This window comes from Scatophagus argus, chromosome 12 (genome assembly GCF_020382885.2).
Source record: "Scatophagus argus isolate fScaArg1 chromosome 12, fScaArg1.pri, whole genome shotgun sequence".
Lineage (NCBI taxonomy): Eukaryota > Metazoa > Chordata > Actinopteri > Scatophagidae > Scatophagus > Scatophagus argus.
In genome coordinates, this window is record NC_058504.1 from 6,559,645 (window position 1) to 6,581,704 (window position 22,060).

The window sequence follows — 22,060 nt, forward strand, 5'->3', positions numbered from 1 at the left end:
GTTCTTTGTTGCACCGGTGTTGGCAATTTGCTCATCCCCTTAATCATCCTATTTAAACTGCACACGGGGGAGGAGGGGGGCGAGTGTAATTTGTTTTAAACCGTCCTGCATTATTTCTCTTGAGGAAAACTCACCGTGATATTCCTACATTGTTTCTCAGGTGCTTATCCGTTTGAACACTTTCAGATATCACTTTACTATAGTTTTTTCCTGCTGCAGCATTACTCACTTTCCTTTAATGACTCGTGGCGTGTCTGTGGTGGTGAGCAGCGAGTTTACAGTGATTTTAATGTGTTTAATTATAAATTCATATCCCTGTTGGGACAAAGTACAGCTTGTTGAAGCACATACATGCACGTCAGATTTTTTCCACGAGTCTCAGAAGTCCACGATTGTCTCGTTTCTACCCAGCGCATGCAGAGTCTTACCGGAGATTTGAGTCTGTGGTGCGGTGCCTGTGCTGTACCCCTTCTCCGCGTACACCTGCCGGGTGTCGGCGCAGCTCCTCCCTGCAGCAGCCGCGGGGCTCCGGGTCCCCGACAGTACGCAGACCGTGCAGAGCAGGACCAGCAGCGGGTACCTGGTCAAAGATAACCGGGCATCCATCTTCACAGCGGGACTCAGCAAGCGACAGCAGGGGAGAGGACGGGTTTATGTAAAAGCAGACTGAGGGTGTTGCGGCACCTTTATGAATAAATAAATAAATAGATGGCCGGTTTAGATGCAAACAAAAGTAAGAGTCTCCCAAATCGTCAGTCGTTTAAAGCAGTCATATTTTCCCCCGATGAGTGCAATGAACAGATGCGTTTTTACATCACACATATGTTTCCATCGACCGCGTCCCGTTAGTTTGTCCTTCCTGGGAGATTCGCTCCTGTGCGTAAATAAAAAGAGTATGTGAATGGGCCACTCCGTCCCTCAGACTCATCTAACAGCCAAACTGCGCCAAGTTCACGGGAGTTAGTAGGACAACACCGGAAAAGTGACTGTTTAGAAGAATAAAAGCAGAGGCAACTTCATTGGCCAAAGCATTTTTTTCAGCAAGGCGAGTCAAAGCTCGTTTTTTTTTGCAAAAGCCATAACGGACAGGAGACGAGAAAGACAAAGAAGAAATATTAAGACAGGCAAGAAGATAAAATGTGCTGTGCTATACGATATATGAATGGATAGTCTCAAATTTAGCTGAGTAAAAGGCAGTGACAAACAGTAACTCTTTAAGTCTCTTTAAGTGTTTGTGTATTTTCATTTCTGCGTATATTTTTATTTGATGATTAACCACGAGAGGATAATCCAACCATGTATTTACCAAGATCATGTTTGGATATCTTTGCATTTCAGTATTTAAGGGACAGATGTCGCCACGGCTATTTACTGCTGATAAAATGAAGTTCTGTGTTATTGTTTGTGTGTACTTAAGATGATCAGTGTTAGATTAGTCCTAACAAACTCGGACTGAAAGCAAACGTGGCTCAGGTAGACCAGCAGTGACAGGAAGGGCCTGAAGCTGTACAGAGGGCCCAAAAAAGAAAAGGTAGCACCACCAGTTGGACAGTCTGGATCACTTATGCCAACCTGATCATGTCTCGATGTGAAAAGTTTAAGTCTTACTACACTTATGTTCAGTAGTAGTATGTAGAGAAATACATTTAGTCAGGTGGCCTATTGCACTCAAATACAAATTTAAGATACATGTACTTCATTTGAGTATTTTCTTGTCATTTTTCATGTGAAAACATTTTTGTTTTCAGTTTCTCGAATGTGAGAATTTGTTGCTTTTCCCTTTAATTATTTAACTCTATTTTTATTGCTATAAACTATTGGTTGGGCCAAAAAAAAAAGATTAATGGTGAAAACAATCAACAGATTAATCAAACAATTGTTACTTTCTTGGTACACAAAACATTTGAAAGTGACCCCCTTCTCAGCTAACTACAACAGTTTAATCCTAGACTTTTACATTAATACATGAGTCATAATAATCTCATCTATAACAGTGTAACAGTCACATCAAAGGAGATATTTTTCAGTGTACTTTTAATACTCAACACATTTAATACTTTAAATATGTTATAAAGGAAAATGAAATAATTACGGTTATATTCCAGGTTTATTTTTAAGGCCTTTATGTGTTAAACCCTGCGTGATTTTCACAAGACAGGTCGTGAAGGAAGGGCAAGTATTTTATTTTGAAGGGTTGAACCAGAAATTGTGTGTTTCACCTCAGCGAGTTTGACTCGCCTACCAAACACAGAACAATGGACCGTGCACAGGAGAACCAATAGCCAGGAGGAGGGTGAGGAGCCCGCGGTGACGGGGCAGGCAGCAGCTGAGCCAACCACCTCAGGGTCCTAAAAATTGGACAGACAGACACAGTACAGACAGACAAAGACCACTGGTACAATATGACAGCAAACATAGAAATTTATAGAGGAAATATCCAGGAGGGTAAAGCAAATTAACTGGAGATATTTTAACTGCTGCAATTTTATACACATATCAAATGACGGTTACATTCATCGTAGAACTCATTCTACCTTTTAAAATTCACTTAAGTTCTACCGAAGTGTGTTGAACTGACTCCATGTTGCTGCACAAAACCAAACCAGTGACACTAACAACCACTAACGACCAATCATCATAAAGCGACCCCCATCAGGACCAATAAGCGTCTGATCTGGCGCTGGCCAATCAGCTTTCGGAATAACTGCTGCGTTTTTGCGCGGGTTACGGAGACAGAAAGAGAACTTAGATAAGCCAAACGTCTCAAAAAAGGAACATCTCATCAGTAGTTATCAGGTGGTAAATTAGGTATGGTTTATGTCGGTAGTGATGATGGTTGTTTAATTTATGCTGTACCGGTTAGCCTCCTTAAAAGTTTGTCTTCTGTATTTCCAAGTATTGACGCTATCAACTGGACAGGGCTCTCACATTCGCTTTATATGTCTGTCAGATTTGTCGGTTTTAGTAGAAGCAAACTACTACAAACTACAAACAAACCACTTACTAAATTTTAGTAAGTGGTTTGTTTGTTATGGTTGTAATGTTAAGTCTGATAATGGATGCCTGAAATACCGTAAATGACGCTATCCAAGCAGCTAGCTAATGACGTGGTTTTTCTAAGCGGCTAGCTAGCTTGGTTTGGGCTGGTAGCTAATTTTGTTTCCGCTCTCGCACGGTAGGTCTGCCCTAGCGTTGTCGAAGACCCGCGAACCAGTTTTCTCTAAGTAGCTAACTCCAAAGACTTACACCACGGTTGAAGTAAAGCCTATATTATCAGGCGTATATTAAATTTTGCATACAGAGAAACAACAGTGTTATCCTCTAAAATTCATGACTGAATTCCTTTATTAATCCCTGGAGGGAAATTCTTCAAGAATTCAAGAATTTCCCTCCAGGGAGTAATAAAGGAATTCTGATCCTCTAAAATTCATGACTGAACAGGAGATAACAGAACATAATGCTCTGTGTCATGCCCAGAACTGCATGTATATATCCACGTATCAGTGAAAATTAAAAATAAAACTCTGTTTAACTGTACTGTTAGTCCCACATGGTTTATTGAGATTGTTGATAATAGTTCCACATTTTGCGTTCTTAATTTAGACAGCATTGGCTGTGTTTTGTCAAGATTTGTCTTGACTGAGTTGTCTTACTTGTCTATTTGTCTTGAGGAGCTGGAAGATTTTGTAGATTCTGGCAGCGACTGAGGTCACGATGAAGCCCACCAAGCGGGGAAAACAGACATCGCCTGGTTCTCAGGTAAATGATCTTAGTCCCTCTCAAAACTATTCATTTAGATATTATTCATTCAGATAATTCACAGAGGAGTAGACAGTGCCTTAGATCTTTGACTTGAAGTTTGGTATTTTTATTTTATTGAAACAAATTACGTTAATGTTGATAATCTCTCAATTCTTTGTGGGAGGTTAAAAAGCTTAACCCAGGTCATGAAAAAATTCTACACTGTGGTAGATGTTTGATTTTAGTCCACGCTACCACTTGACTACATTGGCTCACATAAATGCCCTGCTTAGCTGCCCTCCCATTTCTCTTTCATCTCAAGCCACCCAAGAAACCCAGGCTTACAGCTGCGTTGACTGTGACATCCAGCTTCAACAGTAGCGCCATTCCTGCTCCTCCAGACCCATCCCAGCAGCAGCACTCCCGAGGGACACACAGGCAGGCTTCTCCCAGACCTGTGTCGACACTGAACAAGGGGAACCAAGGCATCAGTGCACAGGATATCTATGATGCTGTCTGCTCTGGAAAGAGTGCCATGGTGGTGAGAAACCCTAAAGCTAGGGAGCACAGGGGGAAGGGACTTTAGAGATAAACACATGAAGGGAGGGAGGTTTTGAAGGAGGCATGTGTAATGAGAAGAGAAACAAGGCTGTAAGAGCTGACAATGAAGGAGATTATCATCTGCTGTCAGTGGCTGACTGATGTGACCCTACAGAATTGCCTTTGATATACAAAGAGGAAATAGTGTTTTCACCGGATTGTGTGGTCAATGATTGACAGCATGCGTCCGTCCCAGCCATTGTTGTGCTGTGCCCAGTCTCTTGAGGTTAAAGACCAAAAAAAGAACCACATAACAATAGGAAGGCAGAAGTGTGTTGTTGAAAGACTCTGTCACTACAGTATAGAGCAATAACACAATGCAGATGGTAATACTGGTTAATTCATGAAATTTTTCTCTCCTATGCAAAGGTTTCACAGTTCTACACTAAATTTTACTCCGTCTCTCTTCTGCTACCTTTTCAGTTTATTAGGCTTTACAAATGTTACACTGTTGCTGTTAACACAACAGATGTTCTAAAGTAGCACCTTATGTATAATGGTGCCATGGTTGCCAAAAATAATTATGCAAAGTAGAATTAAAATGGGATTTGACTTGAGCAGGAAATATAAGCAAGGGGAAAAAATGGGGCGTACAGAACCCTATATGTTACTGTATATGAAATATGAAAGGTCAGTGGTAGGAGTAAAGGTTAAATCTGGAATTCACAGTGTTTTTCAAAAGGTGTACTGTTATAAAAATGATCTGCCCTTTGATCTGAGTCCAGGATTGTCATTGGCTACTCTCTCCCTGTCACTCTGAAGACGGTGGTGGATGAGTGGCTGGAGAGCTACAGGAGAAGCCAAAAGGTGGGGCTACTGGTTCTCATCAACTTCGTTGTTCGGTCCTGCGGATGCAAAGGTCAGAGGTCAACAGGGAGCCCTCTCTGTTGGGGTGGGGTTTAGAGTTAAGACACTGATCAATGGGCAGTTATTGACCTCCCAATATGGTAATGATGCAATGTGTAGGTGCTGTGGTAATCATCCATCTATTGACATAACATGTCAATATCTTGTGAGAGTGGAAAGAAAATAGAAATCACAGACTGTATGTTAATTTTTGGGTTGGATAGAAGTGCTAGGAACACTATGTTTTTTAATTTATCTACATTCAGATGTTTGTTTCACTTCAATTCCTAGTGGTTAACGTTGCATCAACATTTCATTCTTTTATGCAGGTGTGGTTAGCAGAGAAATGTTTGACAGCATGCTGAACGCTGAGATAATCGCCTCATTAACCAAAGACTTTAATGAGGTGAGGAAAGGAATAAAACCAGAACAGCCATAGCTTAGATTTATTTGAATAAATCCTAAAAAGATTACTATGTTTGCATCTAGAACATAGTCTTTGTCATCTCTTCTAATGTGTAATAATCCTGCTACAGTTTGCTGAGAAAGTCAAACAGCCTCCATATCCCAGGAGATTATGATCCAAAGGAAGGAGTACAGTATGATGGAACAAGCTAATTAAGATCTATTGCTGATGAATGAACACATTAATGAGTGTATCACTTTTTGCCACTAATGCAATTGTCATTAGTAGAGCCAACTGCAGACTTCACCCTCAAATAACTATACTGTTCACAGTATACCTATCAATTCATTTGTTTCCTTTTGTCCTTCAGGTTTCAGTGACCTACCCTATGTGCACCCCAGGCCCGCAGCTGAAGCGTTTCAAAGCCGGCCTGTGCGAGTTTGTTCGGGTTCTGGTGCGCTCTTGTCAAAATAGCATCATTTATGATGAGTACCTCTTCCCCTCTCTGCTGGCCCTGCTCACCGGCCTGTCTGACTCACAAGTCAGGGCCTTTAGACACACCAGTACCCTGCTTGGTAGGAACATTGGTACAATACAGGCACGAAGAATATGAAAGTATACACACACTCAAAACTGATTTTGTAAAAAAAAAAAAAAAAAATTGTCACTTGCTTCAGTTTTGAATAAGAGTGAAAACCTGCACTCCATGTTTGTCAGTCTTCTCAGTCTGTCATCTGTTTTAGTTGCTAGAGAGGTTTTTAACAGTGTCATTCTCCTGTGTACCTTGCTTTTCTCTTGCTCAACTGTGTGATTTCTTTTTTTCTCCGTTCAGCCAAACCACAAAATGTAATACAAAAGCTTATCCATAATGTCATTACACTGCTAAGTATTATACATAATTGGCAAGGATTTACTTTTTATACTGTCTTACACAAGTCCTCATCAAGATTTAAGAAGGTGCTGTTAATGTAATTACTGCAGTAACAGTAACTACTAGTTCTGGCAGTACTGCCTCATTAGTCTGCATGTTTTTCCCTCTTAGCCATGAAGTTGATGACTGGGCTGGTGGAAGTAGCTCTGAAGGTGTCTGGTCAGCTGCAGACCGCCCAGCGGCAATACAACATGGAGAACAGCAAGAGGGCGCATGACAGAACCCCTGACAGAGTGGTGAAGCTGCAGGCCACCATCAGCGAGGTGACACATACACACCGTGTTGAGTGCAAACACACAGGCACTTTCACCTGTTAAGGATGCAGGTCAGGACATTAAAGCTGTGAAGTGGTATCAGCTTTGTGGAATAAAATCTGTGACAGTCAGGACAGTGCTGTGGGCCAGTGTCTGCATTTGAAGCAATAACACTGAAATATATATTTTTTTAGCATGTTAACACTTTGAGCAGGTTTTAGTGGGTCCCAATTAAATTTTCCCAATAAAACAAGTCAAAATATGGAGATTCTTAGACATAGAGACAGAATGTGATGATAACGACTTTAAAATAATTATTTAAAAGTGGTCAAAGGCAGCTCAACAGTCAAAAGTGTGGTTACCCTTTGTTAGAGTAAGTGCCAACAATGGCTGTTGCCACAAGGGCAACAAGCATGAGATCAAATGGTCAGACTGAATTTACGATTGCATCTCTTTAAAGATTTTGAAACTTTTTAGTTTAAAGTTGTAGCTGTATTGAACCAACCCACTCCTCCCTCTGCTACCTCTGGTCCAAGCGAAAGACAAGCCCAAAACCCCTTCACAATGGCAGCTTGTGGGAGTTAATTTATATGCAGTACATGTGAGAAAAGAAATCCATGTTAATTCTGTCCTTAAAGTTTTTTTGTTTGTCTGCTTTTTTTTGTTTTTATCAAAAAGAGGCCTGTAAGTGAGGGCAGTTAACATTCCTAGTCTTTGTTGATCATGTTTATGCACAAGTGTTTCCAATTGTATGTGTTTGTTGCAGCTACAGGAGAACAGGGAGCAATTGACCTCCATGATGAACTCCACATTCCGTGGTGTGTTTGTGCACCGTTTCCGAGACCGGCTGCCCGAGATCCGGGCAACTTGTATTGAAGAGTTGGGCATGTGGCTGAAAATGGACCCTGAAGACTTTCTCAGTGATGGACATCTTAAATACCTGGGGTGGACCCTGTATGACAAGGTAAACACATACACGGGAATAGACAGTAGACGACACTTGGCAGAATAAAGTGTTAGTATGTCATTTCAGCGCTCACTGCTGGCAACACTATGTAGCAGCTGAGTGTCAGCAGCCCTTCATAGGCCAGCAGCAGAGACAGCAGTGACAAGGTCTGCAGTATATAGGCATTTGTATTTTTCAGATTAAGCATCTTTTTATTTTATATTCAAAGCTGCACTGGCTTTCACAGCCTCCACACAAGATAGAATTGTGGAACATCTGCATCAGACACAGGAACACTCCCCATAGACATTCTCACACAAAGATAAATGTCCACTATGAACAGAATTGGGCATCAGTCTGCTGGTCTGTTACTGTACTCTCTTATTCTTCTTCTTCTTTTCCTCAGCAAAGTCCAGTGCGTATGAAGTGTGTTCGAGCCCTGCAGGATCTGTACAAGGAGAAGGAATTCATTGGCGGCCTGCAGCTTTTCACCAGCAGATTTAAAGTGTGGCATCCCTCTGGACTGGACTCACTCCTCATTTATGGCTCTTTCTCCCTCCTCCCTTCCTCTTGTCTGTCTTTCTGTCTGTCTGCCCCAGCATCCCTATTTAATCTATTGTCTCAGCTTATTGTGTTGTCTCTGTTTTGTTGCATGCACCTGTCTCTCTCCAGAATTCTGTGCCCCACTCCCTTTATTTTTATCATTCATTTATTTTTTACTTTTTTTCCCCCCCCTTTTTCACCATTCGTGTTTGTTGTTGTGGTGTTTTCCTTTGTCTGGACGTGTGTCTGGCTGCAATAATTGCTGCCAATTACTGTTGGTTAATAAGCTCTTCTCAAACACATGAAAGCCCTCCTAAGCCACATGTGCTGCAGCAGATTAATTGTTTTCATGCCATGGCTTAGTGCCTAATCAGTGAGTTTGTGTGTGCATGTATGTCTGTGGGTATTTATGTATATCTGTGCGTGTCTGTTATGTCATTTTTGTGTGTGTGTGTGTGTGTCTCTCTGTCTAGGAGAGGATGCTCAGCATGGTGCAGGACAAGGACCCAGACGTGGGACTGGAAGTAGTCAGTCTGTTACAGCTGATCCAACAGTGAGAGATTTTTTTCTGTTTCTGGTGGCTTTTCTGTCCTTCAGCCTACAATGTACAGTACAGGAATTTCATTTTAGTAGATCAAAACAAACCAAATATGGGAAATTTGACTGAAATCATTGTAAGTGCCTCTTCATCTTTTTTACCCACAAAATTTTGATCTAAATGCAGTTTAGAGCTTTAGTAATAATGCTGTCTGGTTATTCAGTTATGCAGTCTTCGTTGTTGCTTTATGTGTGGGTGGTGTATGTTTAGACGTCAGAGGGGGTTTGCGTCAGATCCCTGAATGATAAACTCTTCAAGTTCCCTGAGTAAAACACTTTGTTTCTGGAAAAAGTGCCAGTCAAACAGAATTTTCACCTGAAATGTGAGATGAAAGTAGCCCTACACTGCAGTATATCCTGGTTGTTCACAAAGGATACCAAGTCCAAGTTTCTCAATAATAGAAGTGTAATTGCATGCTCAGAACTGTGATAACACTCTTTGTCACGAATAGTGATGAGTCACAGAGTGAGTCACGATCTCTCATGTCTGCCAACATCTTATTCCATTAACTAAGGTCGCATGTAAATTAGATGTTTTGGAGGTTAATTAGCAAGAGAGATGACTGTGGTAATGAATTTACAAATCTCAACTGATGTTTGAAAAAGGTTTGTTAAATTATATTTTAAAATAAATGCAAGAGTCTTTCAGTTCAGTCAGATAACACTGCAGATCACTGAGTCAGTACAGTGTTTGAGGACAAAGGAGGACTTGTGCTCACAGTGTAACTAAGTATATTGACCTGTGACTGTGCACGTGTGAAGGAGGACAGAGGAAGGCCTGACAGAAGAGGAGTGCGGCTACATCTATCCCCTGGTTTACGCTTCACACAAAGGCCTGGCATCTGCAGCTGGCAGCTTCCTCTACAACAAGTACATTTTCATCCATGTTTTCCCTCTTCATGCTGTTATCTTTTTTCATTTCTTTTCGGTTAATATAATGCAGATTTTTTTATGCGTCTGTGTATGTTTGTGTGTGTCAGGCTGAAAGATTTGATCACCAGTGACTACCAGGAGAATAATAAAAGTGTCAACACAACCTTCCTTCAAATCCTCATCTCATTCTACATCCAGAGCGAGGTGGTGTCTCTTTCTGTCTCCTCTCTGTTCTGGTCTCTCCCCCTCTGTGACAATTTGTCATAAAATGCATTTTTATAAATTTCTTTCACCTTTTTATAATTCTCTTGAGTAGGCTGCTTGACTACATAAACCAAAATATTTGTTCTTAAGTAAATTTCCCATTAATTTTGCTCAGAGGGAATTTGATTTTTTTATTTTTATGTTGTTATGATTAAAGTTAAGAGCTGCTATTCTTAGTCAATGAAAGGAAATTTACTTGCCAGCAATTTTGAAGTTAAGACGTTAAGATGTAAAGTTACTGTAAAGCAATTCATTGGCACTCTTGACAGTTTCATGAGCATGGAGCGTACCTGGTGGACAGTCTGTGGGGTGTGGCAGGATCGGAGCTGAGAGACTGGGAGACCATGACAGCATTACTGCTAAATGATTCTGGTGAGGAAAAGATACGACTTAGCTCTGTCAGTGTATAGAGCTCAGTTTAACAGCAGTGCACCATGATAATTTATCAAACTCTCATGTTACTCCCTCACTGTCTCTGCATTGTGTAGCTGTCACCTCCTCAGTTCTGTACCTGTCTGTCTCTCGGCATTGTCAGGTCTGATGTATGAGGAAGAGGGGGCTCTCATAGAGCTGATGATGTGCTCCATGAAACAGGCAGCCATGGCGACCCCACCTGTTGGGAGAGCTCAGGGCAAAAAGGTGGTGACATATACTCTGTTGTTTATTTTATACAACATTGAAGCTTGGGCCCCAGAGAAATGTCATTCTTCATTTTTGCTCCAAATGTACAGCCCTTATTTCAAAAAAGTTGGGACACTGTTTGAAATATGCATACAAAGAGAGTGCAGTCATTTGCAAACAAACAGTGTTTACTGGCAGCAGTTTTGCAAAATGTTCCTGAGTCCATGTGGTAATATTCTGTGTACAGTCAAACAGGTGCTTTTTGGAGCACTCTGCCGCTTTTCCAGTATTTTGCTGCTAATGTTCTTAGCAGCAACTTGCAACTTGTTTGAAAGCTGTTGCTGGTATCAAATTCAGAATAAGTATATACTTAGAAAAATCAATGAAGTTGATGCGGTAAAAAAATCAAGTATAATGTCTTGGTACTGTTTTCGGTCGAACATATGTAAAAAAGGATGAACAAATGATCATATTCTGTTTTCTGTTTGATTCCAAAAAAGGTTGCGATGTTGTGTAAAGTCCCACCCCCATCAAAAATAGTTTTAAAGCTACAGTATGCAGATTTATGAGCCTAAACAGTAATAACTTAGATAAACCACATCATTCTGAAATCATGTATGCAAATGTCTGCCAGTCCTCTTTCAGTCCAGTTCTCACAGGTTGGTTTGGTTTGCCTCAGTCTTGGACTTGATCCTATTTTGAGATAAAGAGCTTATTACAGTGAGTGACAAATGCTGTGCATGAACTTGACACCTTTTTTAAGACAAAATTGTTGAACATTTTAGCTTTAAATATTCACTATCTTGTGAAAGAAAGTGGGCTCTTTTGTTGTTTTGTTTGGTAATTTACTGCTCTGTGGTCACACTATGTTGAACACAGGGATCACACGTTTTACATGAATGCTTTTTGCTTTCACACATGTACATGGTCGAACCGTGGGCCTGTTTACTGAACGTACATTTGGAATTAGATCTTGAGCATGAAGGATAAGAAGGTCCAGAAACAAGACAAGAGACGAATCACCACACACTTCATTCCTCTGCTGCCGCAGCTGCTGATCAAGGTACACAGCCGGGGTTTACTTAACATACTTTATAACACTGAGAGTACACATTGTGCTACCTCATATTACATTGAGAATGAAGGTTTTTTGGTTTCGTGTCTCATTTTTTAACACTGAGTTGAGTTCTTCTCCTTCCTCTACTGACCTGCAGTACTCGGCAGATGCAGATAAAGTCAGCTGCCTTCTGAAAGCTCCCCTCTACTTTGACCTGGACATTTACACCAGCGTTCCGCGCCTGGAGAAGGTAGAAGTGTGGCTGATTACACTTAATATCTTAACTCTTATCTTAACTTTATATATTTCATTATATAGTCTAGAGATGTGCATGAGTGAAATAAAAGAAGGGACTGAGCTGATGGTGCCAGAGAGAGGGAGAATTACTAAAAATTATTTCTACCAAGCCAAATATTAGGGAATTGTGTATTAGGGCAGGAGTGAAACAACGGCGAAAATACAACGTAACACAAAGTGTACATTGTCTTAGACGCACCCTCTGGCTTCACCTGCACTTGAGAAGTCGAGCTCTGTCTGGAGGATTTATTTAAAATCCTCTAATTATGTCCTTCATTAATCAGTATTTATTATTAATGCCTTTAACACAATGAATGCTGGCTGTGCCCACTCACTCATTAAAGTCACTCTTGTTGAGTGAGTGGACAAACCACCAGACTGTTTAAAGCAGTACATACATGCTCTGCTTTACTTTCTGCTTTTATCAGCCGTTCTTACTCATTCTTTCTTCTCTCACTCGTCCCCTCTCTTTGTCAGCATCTGGATCTGCTGCTGTATCAGACGTGTGGTATTGTGAAGAAGCACACAGCGCTCGCAGTGTTGGAGGCTTGCGCCCACCTGGCCAACACCCTCAGCTCTGACCGCTACACCTTCTCATCCCATGCACACCTGGCATTCAGCCAGCTGATGGACGGCCTGATGGAGTGCTTCAGCACAAACTCAAGGGACCTGCTGCAGGTGGGACAGTGGTTCAGTGAAGCCGTATGCTCATACAATTTAGTAACAGCCACTGAAGTATTTTTGTGCTTGGTGTGTCACTAAAATTCCCACCTCACAGCAGGTGATCTACTTTTGCATCTGATATTTGTTGAATATCATGGCTTAAAAACCTGTAGTGAACTAAACCTTGCACACTAAATCACTGCACGATGGCATTGTCAGTGTTGGAAACTACAATATAGATAGATAGATATGGATATATATATATATACATACATGTACCATATGATTGTTTCAGTTGTCTATAAAAGCTTTAATTATGCATGCCTACTTTACATATTTAAACTGTGTAAACACAGGATTTTGCTTCAACGGCAACAAAGGAAAACTGTTTCATTTAATCCCATCTTTTAAATAGATATGTTGTTTTTAATCTATAAAAAGGGTGTGTTTGTGTACCCAGGGTACTGCAGATGACATTGCTGTATACAGTGCAGCAACTGCCTTGAAAAGGATTGCAGCCTTGAGCAGGTAACTGTGTGTTCTCCTTATTCGCATAGCAACAGCACAGATCATTTCTCACCCAGAAGTGTGTGTGTGTGTGTGTTGTTTAGTGCAAAGAACTCGACAAGCTTGAAACTGTTTGACTCCTGCCTTGAGCTTCTGAAGAGCAGGTTGGAGTCCCGAGAGCTCAACGAGGAGGTCTGTGATGAAGTCACACAGTTTGATGTGTGAGGTTGGAGTGTTATGCTGTGACATGCATGTAAGATGTCTCTGAATTTGCTGAACAGAAGTACAGAACATTTAGTACTGCTACTGCTAGTGCATTTTAATAAAGGTAATCTTCACCTCGACATTTTTCATTCTTCTGTTAGGGTTAGCTGTTTTATCTAGATGTGGATCTGCTTTAAGTGGTAAATGCTTTATGCACATTGCACCAGAATCTCTATAAAAGCTGATTTTAACTTTCCTTTGGTATAATTTCAGCTCATGGTGTCGGCTCTGAAGTGTGCCGCCTTTCACCTGATGTGGGCTAAAGTGAATGTAGTCAACTCGACGCCAGATAAGGTGCTCATGTAACTTATATAACAGCTACATGTTTTTAATTGAATACTTTGAACTGACTTGTCGCTGTCTTTAACAGCACAAGAGAGGTCACAAACTAACTTGGCTCCTGCCTACATGCCCAAGATAACATCACCGTCATGATCAATGCTTTCAGTCACATTGGTGGCCTTGTTGATCTGTGTTGTTCAAACATTCACCAGATGGGACAGACAGCAGGCAGTTTATACAACAGTCTGTTAGTGTACATCCAAGCACACGATGACACTCAGCCATTCATCATTTATTTGCATCTGTTGTTTATTTTTATGCAATGGCAGCACTCAGACAGCTTCCTCCTATATGTGTGCTCAGACACACATTGAAACATTCACATGTAGGTTGGATCAGTTACAGCAAAGAAATGGCAAATTTTATTTGTAGCTTATCATTTTGGCAATCCAACAATCTGCTGTGGCATAATAAGCAAGAAGAAAACACTTCAACAGAAACAAGAGGTTTACCTTGAAAGTGTCCATCCACGGTTGTGATGCAGTTCCTTAACTGAGTGCTTTGACCCTCTTGTTAAGTCGTCCTTCAAGTTCACATCATCCTTGCACCTCGTTCCTGTCCAACACACAAGTGTACACATTACTGATGATGTGTGAGATCTCTCTACCTCTGCTTTCTCCTGCTGTCGCCATCTGTTCCAGGCTGAACTGAAGCGTCTGAAGAAGAACATGCATTCGTTCTGTAGAGCTTGTCAGAACTGTCTGTCTTCAGACCAGACTGAGATCAGAGATCATGTAAGCACTTGGTTACAATCAGTATCAAAGCTATGTGACTGTATGACTTATTATATTTTCTTTTATAATCTTATATTCCTAACAGCATTCTTTAAAGAGCAGGTAGATTTTCATCCTTGAGATTCGTTTGCCCCATGACACAAAATGACTGACCAAGCTACAGAATTGTTGGAAACCTCTGACACGTTGGCAAACAAGTTGTTTAAAGGTTGCGTGAGTTTGTGAATTTTAATTTTGTATATTTTAAATGAAGTTTGCGTCCTTCCGTCCACAGGCGTTTGAGCTGCTCTGTGACCTGCTGCTCTTGTACAGTGAGAGCTCAGTCCGCTCTAAATCAGCCCTCCAAACACTGTTTCACCTGCCGTCTGATTCCCTGCGCTCTGACATGGCCGCTTTCCTTGTGGACTATGTCTTCTCCGAAGATAATGAGGTCAATGGTATGGTCGACAGACACTCTTATGTTTGTGTCAATGTGTGCATAAATGTTGGTTTTCATAAGCAATTTGAGTCCTCTTTGACAAAGTGACCCTTTTTTTTATGGTACTAAATGATTTTGTGTTCTTCATGGATGTGTGGTGTTTTGGAAACAACACAGCCAGGGCTCTGTCATCTGTCTGGGAATCTGCTGCTGCCAGCTCCCAAGCCAAACATCCGTCTTTGGTTTTATATTCTGTTTTACTTGGTTCTTATCCTCTCAAAGTTAGCACCATGCCCGTCTTGTTGATGTCTTTCGTCTTTACCATTGGTTTGTTGCTGCCTTGTCTCGTCCTCTCCCCACCTTGGCTCTCGTCTATAGATGAGGGTGATGAGCTGAAGATAACTGCTTTCCATCGGAAGCGCAACCAGCTGGCTGGCTACTGTAAGCTGGTCATCTACGGGGTGCTGGACCTCTCTGCTGCCACCGAAGTCTTCAAGCAATACAGCAAGGTTCATCAAGACCTTTAGGGACAGTGGTTTTATTATCCAAGCGTGTTATATTTACGGCACATAATTGGCTGTATGTGAAAGCAAAGTTTAGAAAGTTAAATTAATAATTAAACCTTCATGTGGGGAAATTACTTGGTTTAGGAATACAGGAAACGTGATTAACAAAAATGAACATTGAGGAGGATGTGTAAAAGAGTGGAGGACAGTGAGAAAATCTGTTTTAGAACGAGCGAGGTGGCAAGAATGAGTCAGAGTGAACAGTGGTTAAAAGGAATACAGATAATACAGGGGATCGTTTTCACATGTTTAGACATTGCTGTTAATTAAATAGAGTAATGATCAAAAGTTATTATTATTTAGTTTGTTTGTTTTTTCTTTTCTGGTTTTCTCCAGTACTTTAAAGACTTTGGTGACATCATTAAAGAGACTTTAAGCAAGAGCAAGCTCATCAGTCCAGTGCAGAGCGCCAAGACTGTCTGTCTGAGTCTGCAGCAGGTTTGCACTCACAAGTCAATAACAAGCCTTTAATTATTCCTTTTTGAGAACCTTCACTGTGTAGGCTGATGGCAGTGAATTTCTAATGAATACATGAAATACTAGGAATTTGTAGTTTGGAAATGTGATCATAATACCAATACTGCATTTTATTGAATTTTTAATCACATGTTTTGAAAAATATGACTACCTAGAACTGACAGGTGGCTGTGTGTAAACAGATGAGATAGATACGCACTTTTTGAAAGTCTATTTCACCGAATCCACGCTGTCTTGCTTCATTTCCACATGCTGAAAATGTTCACATATAAGCATATGACACTGTGACAGTGTCCCAGAGGTGCTTGTGCATCCTCCATTGTGTGTACCTCGAAATGTATGTATTTACGATCAGTCAGTTCAGTATTTTATATGGCAAACCTCTCTGCAGTGGGCCCATTAAAACAAGCTCTTGAAATGCTTGGAAGTATTTCTAACTTCAACCAAGCAGTGAACAAATTGACCTGTCGACACGTATCTATAGAACTGTTTGAATGGCATGTTGATGTCTGTGTGTTCAGCTGTTCTCAGAGATGCTTTCGGAGGATGACAGCAGACAGGATCTCAGTGAAATTAGGAACTTGGCCAAGAGGCTTGCCATGAGCTTTGGTGTAGGTCTTCATCGTGTTCGTGAACCTCTGGTGGCCCTGCACATGTAAATAACACACATGACTCTGACACCCTGACTGATTTCACTATTTGACTTGGCTGTGAGGTAGTGATGTGCAGATCAGGCTTGGTTTTGGTTTTTTTTGTTTTTTTTGTTTTTTTTTGCCAGTTATGAGAGTCTGCACCACCCACAAAAATTTATGCTAATCAACCATCTGGACCCGACCTCACCTGCAACTGTCATCTTTATACATTGTCAGTATGGTCAGGACTGAGGGCTGACAAACAGACAGAATCAAGCTGTCCGAGGTTCTGATCCTGCCGGTGAGAGCAGCAGAGGGCTTCTTTCTCTTTTCTCTTTCTCGTTTTCCTGCAGTGGTGGGAAGATTTAGGCAGGGCACTCGGGCTGTGTGAGCAGGGCAGCTCATGCATGTCTCACATGCGGCTCCTGCAGCGCCTCATTTAGAGATTCAGAGTCTGCCTTATTTTTTTTTTCCTGCATTTGGCCTGGTTCTCAGCAAAAATAGTCCTGAAAATGATGGATAGTCAGATCAAAATCACACCACATCCCTACAGTTTCAGTGTCCTGCAAAATGTGCCACAGACATGAAAGAAATCATCTTGTGAAGGGTTGTATTTTTCTGGTTTTCTCTTTCTCTTTCAGTCACCATAGGTTAACTCCAAGTAGAAAGATGCAGCTTGGTATAGCGACACCCTCAATAGCAACTCTGTCTGTGTGGACACACGCGAGCCACAGTAGTTCAGTCCTGCAGCCGTCAAGCTCTGATCCCACGACCTGCATGTCCCAGCCAAAATTGCACACAAATGAATTGTTATAAATGTTGTTCTTCTTTATTGCGGAATAGCAGCAAAACCAGTCATCCTTCCTTAAAGATACGAACCGTGTCTCTCTCTTTTGCTCTTTTTCTGCCTCTCAAACAAATGATGTGCGTGTTTGAGGGGGAGAGAATTTGGATGGTGGACTGTTGCATACAAAGTTTCTATAAGTTATTATTAACTTATTACACAAAACATTAAGACACTGCATTGTCAGTTGCTGTCCTGCCCAGCTGAACCTGCCTGACCCTCAGGTTATGGGGCATCATTACTTTGATGGCAGTTTTTCATTGTTTTTAATGAAGGGCATAAAAATATTTATGTATATTGCAGCCGTTCATTCAGTGTCATTGTTTTTTGTTGTTGTTTTTTTTATGTTAGAGCTGGTGTTTTGTGTTTGCTCTTAGGGACGGTATACGTTTTGCATTTCGGGACTCACAGGAGGGAGAAGAGCAGTACCCGAACGTGGCCTTCCTGGACATTCTCAGCGAGTTCAGTTTCAAGCTGTTGAAACAGGACCGCGCACAACTGTGAGAAACAAACTCATCCGCACAAACATGTTCACATCCTTTTTGTCACTCTCTCACTGAATCTGAGTCCTCTGATACAAACTTGACAATGTAAACGTCATGTGCTCATAGCGATGGTCGTTCCGTCTCATTTAGCTGAATCCAGTGTCTCAGAGGATTTCATTGCATTACTGTTAGTGGTATCAGTCCAAGATGATGGCAAAACAAAACATTTTCTCCCTCATTGAGAAGACAAAAAGGCAACAGTTTGAGCTAAGGCTGTTACATTATAACTCGTTCACATTTTATTTAATTTATGTTTTTTCTAATTCAAGTTACTTTAATAATCCCAAACTGGGAAATTACTTCTCTGCATTTAACCCATCACTGATTGAAACACACACACATGCAATATGCAACATGCAGTGAAACACACAGGAGTGGTGGGCTGCATCAAGCGCCCAGGGAGCATATATTGGGGGTTAAGTGCCTTGCTCAAGGGCACATCAGCCGGCTAATGGGGGATGGGGACATTATCACTCCACCACACTCAAATTTTTCCTGCTTGTCCAGTGGGGGAATCGAACCAGCGACCTTCCGATCACAAGCCACTTCTCCAACCTCTAGGCCACGGCTGTGAAAGTTTCATTGATTATGTATTAATCATTGGATTGGATTTGATTCATTGTAATTGACAGAAACCTGAAAATACTGCGCCATTGAATATTAACAAAGGTCTCTCCGCATTTGTCCTCATTTTGTTTTTTATTGCTTGTATTATCTTTCATGGTTAATTTTTATTACTGTTGTCTTTTTTTTTGGTGTACGTTAGTCTGTAATTCCATTTTTAACATCCTACATTTTGTCTGCTGCTACAAAGCACTTTGAATTGCATTTGATTTATCTGAAAGGTGCATCGTACAAAATTTGATTGCCTTGTCCTCATCTCTTTGACTTCCCCTACCAGGGCTGCATTTCTGAAGTCAGAGTGTCCCAGTGCTGCCCTCTCCTGGCCATCAGTCAGAATGTATCAGCGTTCCTTGCATATCGGCTCTTCTACTAAACCCCGACAGCAGGAGGAGAGAGGTTATGCCATCTCTTCACGTGATACCCCTGCACCTAAACGCAAGAGGGCCACTGCCAAAGGTGAGATAGACACAAGTGTTTATGGATTAAATAATAATATAAATGTAAGTCCAGCCAGCAGTCCAAACTTGAAGTAATTCAATTTCCAATTATATAAACAAAGATAAACTTTTTGCTTTGCTTTGTGAATCCGCTGGACTGTGCAGGATCAAGTGACTCTGCTCTTATCTTCTCTGTAGTTTGCTTTTATAGTTAACAACCTCTTTCAGGTTCAGTGTCCAGCACAGTCGGAGGATCCTGGTTGGACAGCAGCAGTATCTACAGCAGCTTGCACACACCAGCCCTCACCTCCACCATGCAGAGACAGCCAGCCTCCAGGAAACCCAGAGAATCTGATTTTGGCAGCAACTTAACTGAGCTGGAGTCTGAGGACGAGTTTTCCTCAGAGTGAGTTTTTATCAGCGTCAGCAGTATCTACCATCTTCATTTCAGAGATTCAGATATTACTGGCAGGCATCTGCCAAATGCTGCAGATTGCCAAGGGTCGGTGACTTTCTGTTAGTTCACCAGCAGAAAGTCAGCCACTCTCTGCTCTGTCTTAAATGAGCAGTTTGTGCCATGTAACTTGGCAAAAGGCTGCTCAGTTTTTGGATCAACCAGCCGCTGTGATCAGTAGAAGAAAGGGCTTATTCCTCTGGGCTCATGTTGCAACTGCAAAAACATTTGTTAACGTTATTATTTAAATATTGCTAATACCAGATTCCTGTCTGAACTGGTCTCACTTCTAACTGCTAAAATATCCGTCATCAAAATCAGAATCAGAATTGACTTTATTGCCATTGTAAGTGAAGAGGTTTCACATTACTAGGAATTTGTCTTGGTGATTGGTGCATACATGGAACGTAAGAAAGAGTGACATATAATAGTAGAATAAAATAGAATAAGGTAAAACAAAATAAAATAAGTAAAATAAATATGGTTCTGGAGGTAGTCCAAAAGCGAGATAGTGCAGGGTGGAAGTATAGTGCAAGTAGGTGAGGTAAACAGTGCAAATGAACAGCAGGTGGATAATGACATGAGCAGAAATCAGTGCCTGTACTGAAGTAACTAAAGTGCATGTGCATGGGCAAAAGAACAACAGCAAAGACATCACGAGCGGCTTTCTGTCGTCCAGGGAGGTCACTGAAGTCACCGTTCTTTCAGGTTTCTTGTATAAGTTCACAGCTTGTTCATGAGCACATGATAACGAGGATGGTGAGGAGAAAGGCTGTGTTCACCCTGCAGACCACAGTGGCTCAAATCTGATTTTTATTTTCTTATGTGTGAGCAAGACCAGAATTCTCTCCACTTTACTGTTATATCATTATGCACTCTGAAATCATTATCATCAGGTGTTGCCAATGGCGGACAAAGCCGGACTGGAGGATCACAGTAACGACGACAGGGAGATAACAGGTTGCATATTTAATAGGATTATGGGACGACACTTCAGTCAAAGCCCCTTTTGTCTGAAAAGCTTACAGACTGTCAGCACCACCAAACAAGAAATGAAAGACTCGGTCTCTATTTTATTAATTCTGATGATGGGATGTCTTTCTAGAGACACCTTGTTGTTCACCAGTATGGTTATTGTAAATGTGGAGTCATGGTACAGATGTGTTCACACTTAGGCCAAGTGCAGGTCACATACAGAGGTGAGGGTGAACAGTCAAGGGATCAGATCAGATTCTGTGTGATTTGTGCTTTTCACGCTGTCATGACACCAACAAACAGATCCAAGTCATGTGTGAGCAAAAAGAAAAGGCCAGCTACAATTTGTAAAAGCATGACACGACGACTCTGATGCTGTTCACCAGATTGCAGATGCGAAGGGTGAAGCCCAGCAAACGCTGCCGGTGCATCTCCAGCGAGACCAGCCCCGCTATGGATGAGCACAATCTGAGCTCCCACTTCACCTTGTAAGACTGAATTTACAGACTTACAAATTTATTTCTTAATAGCTATTATGAGGTCAGAATAATTTGATTAAAATGACCTGCGTTCTCTGCAGACTGTCTCTGTTTGCGGACGGCAGAGAAGAACGAGAGGAACCTGAGACTGAGGATTATGAAAGTGACTCTTTTTCACATCAGGTATTCAGAATTTACAATTAAGGACTCGTAAAAGTTGTATATTTGAAAGTTGGGTCATTTACTCTCAAGTCAGCTTAGTCCAAGGGGCCCGTTATAATACACTGCTGTGCTGCCATGTGCTGCTTGAACTGAGCTAAAGTGAATCTCTGCCTGTGAAAGTACACGATACTTGAGTGTGGGTTGACTGCTATTCTAGGGTGACAGTATGGCAGCAGTTGCGAAATTTCCCAGGTTGGGATTAATAAAGGATTTCGTTCTATCTATGTATCTGTATTCCAGTAAATTTAAGGCTTCGTTCCTGACAAGCTCGTTTTCTTTTTTCTTCCTGTTTTTGCTCTGCAGTCCGCCACATGTCACACCGTAGCCAGTGTTCTCGATGAGCTCTTTGAGTGAGAGCGGAGGCCCGGACCGCCCTGGATGCATCAGTTCTGTTCAATACATCTCTTCAACGATGCTGCGTTTTTGTTGGTTTAAGTACATGTGAGAGTACTAAGTATGAGGGACCACCTGTTCTTCTAAATGAACCCCTTTACTGAGTTCATTCCATTTGTTTCCATTCACTGTTAGGGACGTTTCTTTTGAACAATAACTACACCAAATGTATTAAAAGAAATATGCTGAAGTTCAGTTAGATGCCTGTAGGCTGGCAGTAAGATGAACACCTCTTTCTGCGTTCCACATTTTGGATTCACTTTCGTTGTTTTTGGCGCTGTTGTTGGCAGCAGCTTTTTGAACACTTGGTAATTTGGTGTTTATTAAACAATGCTTAATTGAGGGTGTCTTTAATAAGTTCACTAGAAAAGGTGTGATGCTCATAAATTCCTAGATAATATACAAATGCAGGCTCGCTGTCATTTAAGTAATGCACATGTTGTGCAATATTAGTAAATGACAGGCAGAAAAAGCTAGTTAACAATACAGTTTATGCCTCCAGTGCCTT

The 22,060-nt window shown here is 41.3% G+C and overlaps 1 protein-coding gene and 1 long non-coding RNA gene across 2 annotated transcripts; both read left to right on the top strand.

The window, feature by feature from the left end:
• Window positions 1–10: 10 nt before the first annotated feature.
• LOC124067955 lies at window positions 11–1,210 on the top strand. Its single transcript, XR_006844852.1, has 2 exons — window positions 11–160; window positions 412–1,210. It is a non-coding gene; the product is annotated as an uncharacterized LOC124067955 (long non-coding RNA).
• Window positions 1,211–3,077: 1,867 nt separating this feature from the next.
• LOC124068630 (cohesin subunit SA-2) lies at window positions 3,078–21,895 on the top strand. The gene is given in 32 exon segments (XM_046407028.1): window positions 3,078–3,110; window positions 3,672–3,703; window positions 3,705–3,759; window positions 4,064–4,282; window positions 5,104–5,200; window positions 5,517–5,593; window positions 5,964–6,168; window positions 6,636–6,787; window positions 7,545–7,742; window positions 8,131–8,229; window positions 8,741–8,820; window positions 9,627–9,734; window positions 9,845–9,941; window positions 10,271–10,373; window positions 10,537–10,640; window positions 11,593–11,685; window positions 11,837–11,929; window positions 12,454–12,654; window positions 13,100–13,167; window positions 13,251–13,338; window positions 13,624–13,704; window positions 14,394–14,486; window positions 14,761–14,923; window positions 15,283–15,413; window positions 15,807–15,908; window positions 16,469–16,602; window positions 17,801–17,923; window positions 18,870–19,048; window positions 19,258–19,435; window positions 20,845–20,946; window positions 21,039–21,120; window positions 21,463–21,895. Coding segments are annotated over 32 exon segments (3,621 nt in total). The 3' UTR covers window positions 21,514–21,895.
• The last annotated feature ends 165 nt before the right edge of the window (window positions 21,896–22,060 follow it).